The 9,721-nt window shown below is 35.3% G+C and overlaps 1 protein-coding gene across 1 annotated transcript; it reads left to right on the forward strand.

The window, feature by feature from the left end:
• The first annotated feature begins 205 nt into the window (after window positions 1-205).
• Window positions 206-4,027, forward strand: LOC113774285 (protein NLP6-like). Its single transcript, XM_027318838.1, has 5 exons — window positions 206-377; window positions 724-1,217; window positions 1,881-1,941; window positions 2,046-3,455; window positions 3,609-4,027. Exons 1-5 carry the CDS (start codon window positions 206-208, stop codon window positions 4,025-4,027), a joined length of 2,556 nt encoding a protein of 851 aa, XP_027174639.1.
• Window positions 4,028-9,721: the final 5,694 nt, after the last annotated feature.

Raw genomic sequence — 9,721 nt, forward strand, 5'->3', positions numbered from 1 at the left:
TGCTCCAAAAGAAATAAAAAAAAAAAAAAGGTTGCTTCCTTGTCGTTTCTCGCTTGTACTTTTTCCGGTCGGTCCTTTTCTTTCTTGTTTGCAATGCATAGTTTCCTAAACAGAAGATAAAACAGTAGAGTTGCGAGAAACTGAGAATCGGGGGAACAGGATGGATCCAGAAGATTAGCGGTTTTGCCTTGCACAACGGGCAATAATGGAAGCTCAAACTTCTTCCTCTCCCGCTTTTCCTACGGCAGGTTTGGGGCCTTGTGAACTATCATACTCCCATTCAACTAAGGATCCACATTATCATTCTCACCAGTGGGTTTTCTGGAGCACATTTTGCAATGACAAAGTACACTGCGTCAAGCCTCGTGTTGCCGCCGGTAAGTACCAACCAACTTTGTTAGTTCTTTCAATAGTATAAACTCCTGTGGAGTAAATTCGAACAACTTAGAACAGAAAATTTTCTAGAAAGTATTAAACTACTGTTAAAAAGACACAAAGAATTGGGCCATCCAATTGGAAGGGTACCTGGGGTGGGGGCGGCTCTTGTCTTGAAGCTATTCAATTAATCTTTCTTTGACTTTTTTTTTTTTTTTTGGTTTTTGTCTCGGTCGAAACACGGGTCAATCAGTTGTACTCTGCAATAAATAAATAAATGATACAATAGTACTAGTATATACTAGCAAGCACCCTTTAATATTTTTTATACTGATTTTCCTATTGCAGCTGCTGGCGGTGCCGTGATTAAGGACCAGATCAAACGTTTTCTAGAACTTGTTAAGCAGATAATTTGGTGTCGGTGTCGTCTAGTTCAGTTTTGGGGCTTAGTGAAGATTGACGACAAAATGTATTTGACAACTTGTGACCAGCCTTTTGCTTTTCAGTGCTCCAGTCCTCTAGACGTCAAGAAAGTATGCGAACATAGGAAGCACTGTTTGGATTACTTAATACCCGTGGATGATGATGATGATGGTGAGCTTATAATTGGTCCCCCTGGTCGGGTGTTCCGCAGTGGATTCCCTGAATATGCACGGAATGTGGGTGATTACACTAGTAGAGAGTATCCTCAACGTGATTTTGCGGCCGAGCGTTTCAGGGATTACTGGGCGTTGCCAGTCTATCATCATCCTACTCAGGACCTCCCCAGTGGTGTACTCGAAATTGTTGCATCATCATATGTTTTTAGCGTTTCTGGACATTGGGTTCTGGAGAAGCTTCAGGTTCGACTTTTCTCTTTTTCTTAGGTTGCTTAATTAAGTACTTCTTTCCTATTATTTGAACTAGGTAATGGATACAGGGGGTAATTTATAACATAACCAACCATTGTCTTGTGTGTTACATAGTGCAGAATTTGTGTTAGCATAACCAACTAACAAAAATTTCGTGATAAATCTAACTTGAATAGGAGATGATTGGCATGAATTTTGTATATCTCCATGTCCTCTACAAATCTGGGGATAGATTGTGGTAAGTCATGGGTTTCCAGCTGTTAGATGGCAGTAGGAGAGGTGTTTTTATAAATTAATCTAATGAAAATTCCCTTTTGCAATGTGTCAATAACCAATTTTTCAACTGCTTATAACTGCAAAAACTATGGTGACTGTCACCCCAAAAATTAATGTTCTCTTTTTAAGTTTTTTTTTTAAGCGAAAGAAATTGATTCTGAAAAATCTATGGGATTTGAAGGAAGTTTTGGCTTTTCAGAACTTCTATACCAAAATTAGTTGAGTATGCATACAAAGAGTCTGCCTTATTAGTATTATTATTATTTTTGGGTGCAAATCCGTTGTTGTCAAACAGCTTTTAAAAGCCAAAGCAAACGCTTTGAAACTTGTAAATAACACTTTAATTTATTTACGGCACATGGATAATGTGTGTGCCAGAATCTACTACGGGAGGTGAATCTGACAACTACTCGTGTAAGTGTCGCGGAAGTAAATTCAGGTGAGTACCTCGAGTATTTTATTTCCCCTTCCATACTGCATAATCTTGGCTGGAGCTTTAGGTTGTTCATTCCATACTAATACTTTTAAGCCAAACATGTACAGGTCATCAAGAAGAAGAAATTGCTATACTTTACATAGTATCAATCGTTGTGAGCACAATACATAAATTGCCTCATCGTGAAATTTGGAGTGCTTCTGGAGAAATGCTAAGTTCTTGTGATGGTGATTTTATTCAGAAGGGACAAGGGGTAGTTGGAAAGGCATTTTCATCCAAAAGTGCATGCTTTTGTAGGGATATAAGACAATTGAGCATAACAGAGTACCCGTTGGTACCCATTGCACGACGCTTGAAGTACTCTGCCTGTTTTGCAGTTTGTTTGCAGAGCTATTGCTCGAACAATTGCATTTACGTACTGGAGTTCTTTCTACCTACGTATGAAGAAGATGAAGATGAAGATGAAGATGAAGCAGACTATGGGGAAGATGAAGATGAAGCAGGCTATGAGGAAGATGAAGCAGACTATGGGGATCCTAGGACATTGTTGAACAGCCTAATGGAGACATTGAAAGAACGCCTCGGAAGTTCTTTTAAGATTGCTTCGGGACAAGAATTGGGGCAGAAATTGACTGTTGAGGTTATAAAGGTCTCTCCAGAGGATAAATTTGATTCTTTTGAAATCTGCAATACTACTCGTAGTGAGTCTACACCCGGGCTTGTAGAAGTACAAGAGGGAGCAGGAATGGCGCAACTTGATTGCTCATCTCAACAAGTTGATGCCGCAAATGGTTCTATGGATGGTATCCATAACCAGCAGAATAGAAGTGTTGGATCTACAAGGAGGAGACGGAATGGAAGTGTTGGATCTCCGGAGGATGAATTTGATTCTTTTGACATCTCCAGTCCTGCTGGTATCGAATCTCAACCTAGGCTTGAAGAAGTACAAGGAGGAGACGGAATGATGCAACTTGATTTCTCATCTCAACAAGTTGATGCTGCAAATGGTTCTATGGATGGTATCCATAACCAGCAGCATGGAAGTGTTGGATCTACACCTAGGAATGCAAAAGCACAAGGAGAAGGAATGGTGCAAGTTGATAATGCAAATGGTCATATAAATGGTGTCCATGCACAGCAGAGTGGGATTGTTGGATCTCCACCCAGACCAGAGCACGTGCAGGGCATTGTCAACATATCAGATCAAGAATTAAATCTTGCAGGAGTTGATGTTGTGCACAATTCTACGGATGGTGTTTATGAACAGAAAAATGGAATTGATAGATCTTCAACTGGACAGGAGGTCGTGCAAAACATGGTCAGCATAGCACATGATGAACCAATTGTGGAAGATCCTCGAAGAGATGGTGCTAGTATAGAACAGAGGGACAATGAAGTGACTAATTTAGAAGTGCAAAAGCCTAGTTGGACTTTAAAAAGCGACCTTGGAATTACTCGTGAGGTTCTTGAACAAAATTCTACAAGGAGACTTGAAGATGCTGCAAAAGTTCTTGGAGGTAATTCTTAACTGTAGCACTTCTCTAGATCAGAATTGAATTGAAATGTTGGTTAATGCATCATGATTTGATCTGGATCTGTTTGGAAAGATCTAGTTTACATGTTGTAAAGGCTTTTTCCTTAACTGAAGTTTTCCTTTTTGAAATCTGTAGTTAGTCGATCTACATTGAAGCGTATATGTAGGGAGTACGGTATTAACAGATGGCCACCTCGTAAAGCAAGAAAGGTTAGTCAAGCATTTGCTGTACAGAAAACTGTTCAACCTTCTACTGAAGATACTCATGAACACCACCAGTCAAATGCAAGGGCGAAGGCAAAATATCAAGGGCGCATGATAAAGTTCAGACTTCCATTTTCTGCGAGTAAAATCAATTTGGAGGAGAACGTAGCACAACGACTGAATCTAGCCATGGGAAGTTTTATAATTGAGTATCAGGATGAAGATGATGATCGGATATGGATAACCTGTGATGGAGATCTGAGAACGTCTATGAGCACATTAAGCTCATTAGGTAGGACTACAATCAAAATGTATATTGTTAAGGACAGTCCAAATAGGAGAGATCAATAGATTTTTAAGAATTATATACTAAAAAGTCTAGCAGGAGAGGAATGGAGAGTTAGGAGCTCGGAAGGGAGCACTATTGATATCAGTAGTATACTTTTTTTGTATCCATATTAAATATTGCTGCACTACATGGCCATATTAAAGAGTATGCTGAACTTTGGATATATAGCCAAGTTAATATGATTTACAACGTTAGCTCAATTTCTTAAATACAATATTTTATTTTATTTTATTTTAGAATGATAACAACGTTTTCAAATTGGGATATTTCAATTCGGTGGCTAAATCAAGTTGATTATCAAACAAATAAAACTTTCGCTAGCTTAAGATTTTGAGCCTTCAAGTTTTAGATTTCCACTTCCAATTTTATTATCGGCCTTAAGTCTTGGGCTTCATGGTCAAAGGTTGGGGTCCAGCAAGTAGCTTAAGTTGATCCATACCAAAATAGCATGGTTTGATCCATACGGAATCGGACAGGTATGGTTGAGTTAGATACAATTAGGTACAGTTGTTATATTTCATTCAACAACTTAGTGTACACTTACGATGTGATTGTATTTATAGATTGAATTAGTGTATAAGAATAAATTTTGTGAGAGCAATAAAATTATATAAGAGAACCCATATTATGCAAAAAATACAACAACTAGACAGTTGCATTAAATTCTAATTGCACTTACCCCTGATCCTATGTGTATCATGAACAATTACCGACGGTTACAAGACTCTCATCCATTTCAATTCTCATTTGCGGTCTTTCTGTTATTTCAATTCCTCAAAAACTTAAATTCTTTTTTTTTTCTTCTTCTTTTTTTAAGTGTAAGTGGGGGTTTGAAATTCGAGATCTCTCATTTATACTCTTTCCTCCGTATTATCTAATCCATTCCTCCTCCGAACTCTCATTTTCAATCATTAAAGTTATTTCAATCCCTTAAAAATTTTGTACGTTGGACATGATCTTCTATGATAGAAATATGAGTCAGTATGTTTTAAGAACCAAACATTTTGATAGATTTGAGTGACTGAATTAATACTGTTTACTTATGTATGTAAAGGACTATTTTAGCAATTTTCCAAAAAATAAAAGTTATAATCTAGTAGTCTTACTCAGTCCTTGTTTGTTTACAAATCGATGAAGAAATAATCAGCATGCTTTTGGTTGCTTTTGGCCGAGTAAAAGTACGGACTCCACATATAAAAGTAAAATCTTGTGAAGAAGGCAAATATTATTAATACTGTAATTTAAAATGCAGGGCCATTTTTAGTGATTCCTTTGTAACTATTTTTATCATGTATTGGTTTTTTTTCCCTTAAAAAATGAAGCAAAATGATGGCCTTTCTTTTTCCAGGGAAACCATAAATAAATGTACATGTAGTGCCATTTAGTCACCCGAAAGGAAAATTGCCAATAAAATTTCTTCTTTTTTTTTTTTTTTTTTGAAGTTGTTTTTGTTAAATCTGAAGTTAGTTTTTTTTTTCAACAAACGAATTTAGTTATAAGTGGCAATTTAGTTAAATCTGAATTTAGTTATAAGTGTCAATTTTAGTATACTTCATCTCTACTCCCTACGTCAATTATAATTGAGCCCATCATGGTTGAACTTTCATATTTGTTTCTTTCAATTTATGTGGCTTTCTACTCACATTAATATTGAATAATATTAGGAACATTTTTTTTTTGTCAGCAACGATACAGACCCAACTAAACTAAGAAAGTGTTATGACACAATTCTTAGATTTTTTTTTTCTTACAGATGATATTTAAACCCTCACCTACAGTCCAAAAAGGCAATGTTTTTAAACTCGGACCGGTCAGTGAACCGGAGAGGTGGCCGGTTCGCGGTTCGACCGGTCCGACCGGTCTAACCGGCCGGTTCAAAGGTTCACTGTTTTTTTTTTTTTTTTTTTTTTTTAAGTACTAAGCAAGGTTTCATTCTACACTTGAACTTTACCAACATAACTTAATTTAAGTTATGATAATAATAAATTTTCTAAAAGTTATACATAAAACATGGAATGATAAATATAATTAAAATATCATAATTCACCACAAGTTTTCATAAATTCATTATAAACATAAATAGATACAATCCAAATGTTCACCAATTATCACAAATAAAAACACAAAAAATAAATAAATTAAATATTGAAATTCTTTTACAACCCTTAAAAAAATCCATAAAAGAGTTCAAGTTAAGACAAACTATTTGAATAGCAAACTTTTATCAGTGGCATGATAAGCAACCACACCACCTTCACAATTTCATCAACTTAAGCTGAAAAAGTTAAAATTTTATTATAAAAATATAAATCTAATTGCTCAAACTAAAAAAAACTAAAAATTTTTGAAAAACAAATATACAGTTAAACACATAAAAAATTAATTGCTACTAAACATTACTAATTAACATGTTATATTAAATTCAATGATCCTATACCATTAATTATTTTAAATTCAATTATCAATAGCTTCGATTATGTGCCAACTACCATATTTTTGACCAGCCCAATGTTATTATTTGTAATTCCTACCCAATTCCTACACGGATGTGCACTACTTTTGCAAAAATTTCATCCTTAATTAATCGAATAAAAATAAAACAAAAATGAGGGAAACATATGAAAATTGAGGGGAAAAAGAAGAAAATGCAAAAAATCAACTAAAGATAATAATATAGAAAAAAAACCTTGAAAAGAAAAAAATTAAACTTACTAAGATGTTGGAAAACAAGAAAAGTTGAAATTTTCAACTTGTTTACAATTTGCTAAAGATAATAACCTGATAATAATGGTGAAGACTTGAGAAAATCTTGTTGTGGATATTTGGGTTAAAAATGGTTAAGAAGAAAAAATTGAAAAAAAAAATAAAGAGAAGAACTTGATGTTTTAATATATTTTTTAGTCAAGTAGAATTCTCAACAAACTTAACTACAGTCTAGCGGTGAGATTGTCATATCCAAACTTGGAGACCTAGGTTCGAATCTTAGCTACACCATTCTTGATATTTTGTTGAAGAATTTAAAAAACCGCCGGTTCACGGTTCTTAACGGTTCGCACGGTTCGTCCGGGTTTCAACGGTTCTCCATGAACTTCCGGCTTTAGCATTAGACCGGACCGGTGACATGGCCGGTTCGCGGTCCAACCGGCCGGTCCGGTCCGGTTCTGAAAACATTGCAAAAAGGGACTTAAGTCCCTCCCTGGTTACCACTAAGCCATTGGCCCAGTGGTTAATAATATTAGGAACATTATTATAAGTATCAAAATTGCAACATTTAGTTCAATTGACCAGCGAGTTAAGAATTGTTTCTAGTCAAATCATCGTCTTGCCAAATGCAAAAAGCAAAATTCGCCAATTAGGTTCCGAATTAATTGGGTGACTGATGGAGATTGATGGAAATACAGGAGCCCACTTGCATTATGAAAAAGTTTTATTTATCTCGCCTTTTCTCTTTTCTGGTCAAGATAACAGCCTGGAAGAGCTCTCTCTTTTTTTTTTAATTACTATCAGTTTTCAATATTTATTTCTCTATTCCTTGTTTATTTTTATTACTCCATCATCTCTTTAATTCTTCTACAGGCTTTTACCCACTTTTAAGTTTGACACACGCCTAAAAAAAAAAGTTCAAACACAAAACTTTGCATCGGCTAACGTTAGGAATTTACTAGAGAATTTTTATTTTTTTTTTTACCGATTCAGTTGGAAATGTCTAGAAATATTGGATTTATTGAACCTCAGGAAAACTTAATACAAATTGGTAATTATCTTGTAATATTAAGATTTCACCTCTTAAAAATGTTCTCCTTATATCCGATCGGCAATATCATCTTTTTTGGATGTTATACAAAAAGAATCACTCTTTGAAAATTAATGCAAATATAAACTTCAATGTGCCATTATATATATATCTTCCACCTCATAAATTGGATACTTTTTTTAGCTATAAAAATGCCTATCCAATGATCATTTGGTTTGGTTCTTAGCTCAAATAAGAAAATAAAAAGCGAGAAATCTGAGGGACTAAACGAATTGTTTTGCCTTATTAAAACCGTGTTTCTTGTCTTAATGTCCAACCAAAGCAAAGGAAATGTGTGTGAGTATGCATGATAATTAATTAAAATTTAAATTTGAAATTCAAATTTTATACTTCTCTCCTGCATCTAAATTTGCTAGTTTATGCCAGTACCAGTGTCTACTCCATCTTAGAAAAATGTGACATGATATGTATTGTAAATGCGTTGATCTTTGATAGAATTAGTGAAAAATCTTGGTGGAAATGCAGGTCTTCTATGTAAATCCCAACATTGGGTATTGCCATTCACTCTTTTCAGTTGCAGTCTATAAGGTTATGTGATAGGGTATCATTTGTTAGTAATTTTATTATTAATTTCCCCTTTTATCCCTACCAAATATTGTGTTAATTGCTGATATTTACTTATATTTGGTACCATGACTTAATTTCAGGAATGAAACAGAAAACTACCAAAAAGGAGGGATTTCATGGAGAATAGGGAGACTTCTAAGGGCTTCAATCCTTGGGCCCTTGGATTGGTGGGGACCACAAAGCTATAAGTCATTTGGGCTCTTCAAAGAAAGCTACGTAAAGAGACTTGGAACAAGAAGTATTTTTGGAGGCTTTGTCCACATGTGTGGGGACCACCTAGATAGTTTCTAGTCATCTTTCTTTTGGCTCTTTAAAAGGGGGACAACGTACAGAAGCAAAGGACATCTCTAGTTATAGTCTTTTAGTTTAGTTTTAGTTTTGCCTTCATCTGACTGGCCTCTGACACACGCCAGGTGTTCGACAATATTCCCCAACGGGAAAAACATCGTTTATTCCTTACGTTCTAGTACAAACGGGATGCTTTTGCATTTTATTAATTCGTGTGGTGATTTAATTATGCGGCGTGGCTAAGTCTTCCATCTAGTCAAGGGTCAACTCGACGGCGCAGTCCCGAACATCTGTGAGATCTAATTAGTTTTCACGTATTCCTTTATTTATTAATATTTGCACGTTGTCTGCTTGAATTTTCATGGGATTATTTTATTAACTGGATGTCAAGGGCCCGATGTTCAATGTGATTTATTAATCTCGTGCCAATTTAGACAATTAAATCCGTAATTGTTTGATTGATTAATATTAGTGGCAACTGGTGTGTTTACACATTAGGAGAACGTGCAATCTAATTTAAATAACCCTCGTAGCGTGTTATTGATTAGGGCTAGGTTTTTCTGGTTATTAATGCAATTGAAAAATTAATTCCTACGGTCGTACCTAGGAGTACTTTTCTGGTTAGGGGTAATTAATGGTCGTACCTTGGTCACCTATAAATTAAGGAAAAATTGGTCATTAGAATTCATCGATGGCTATAACTAGCCTGTTAATAAATTGAGTGAACCTCTCTTGCATCAATGATCGGATAAATGGACTGTGCCTGAGTAGTTGCATCCTTGGCTAGAATTTATTTATTCCTGATTAAATTCCTGCTATATTTGTGCTAGTTATTTATTCATTTTTAGTTAAATTGCTTAATTGTTTTTAGTTTCATTCTGGTGAAATCCCCCCTTATCAATTGGACTTTAAAAGAGACAGATATCTCCAGTCCCTGAGGAGACGACCCTACTTGCCACTGTCTACTATTTAATAATTTTTGTCAATAATTAATCCTAGGTACTAGAGCAGGGACTCTAGGTGTGCA

This window comes from Coffea eugenioides, chromosome 6 (genome assembly GCF_003713205.1).
Source record: "Coffea eugenioides isolate CCC68of chromosome 6, Ceug_1.0, whole genome shotgun sequence".
NCBI lineage: Eukaryota > Viridiplantae > Streptophyta > Magnoliopsida > Gentianales > Rubiaceae > Coffea > Coffea eugenioides.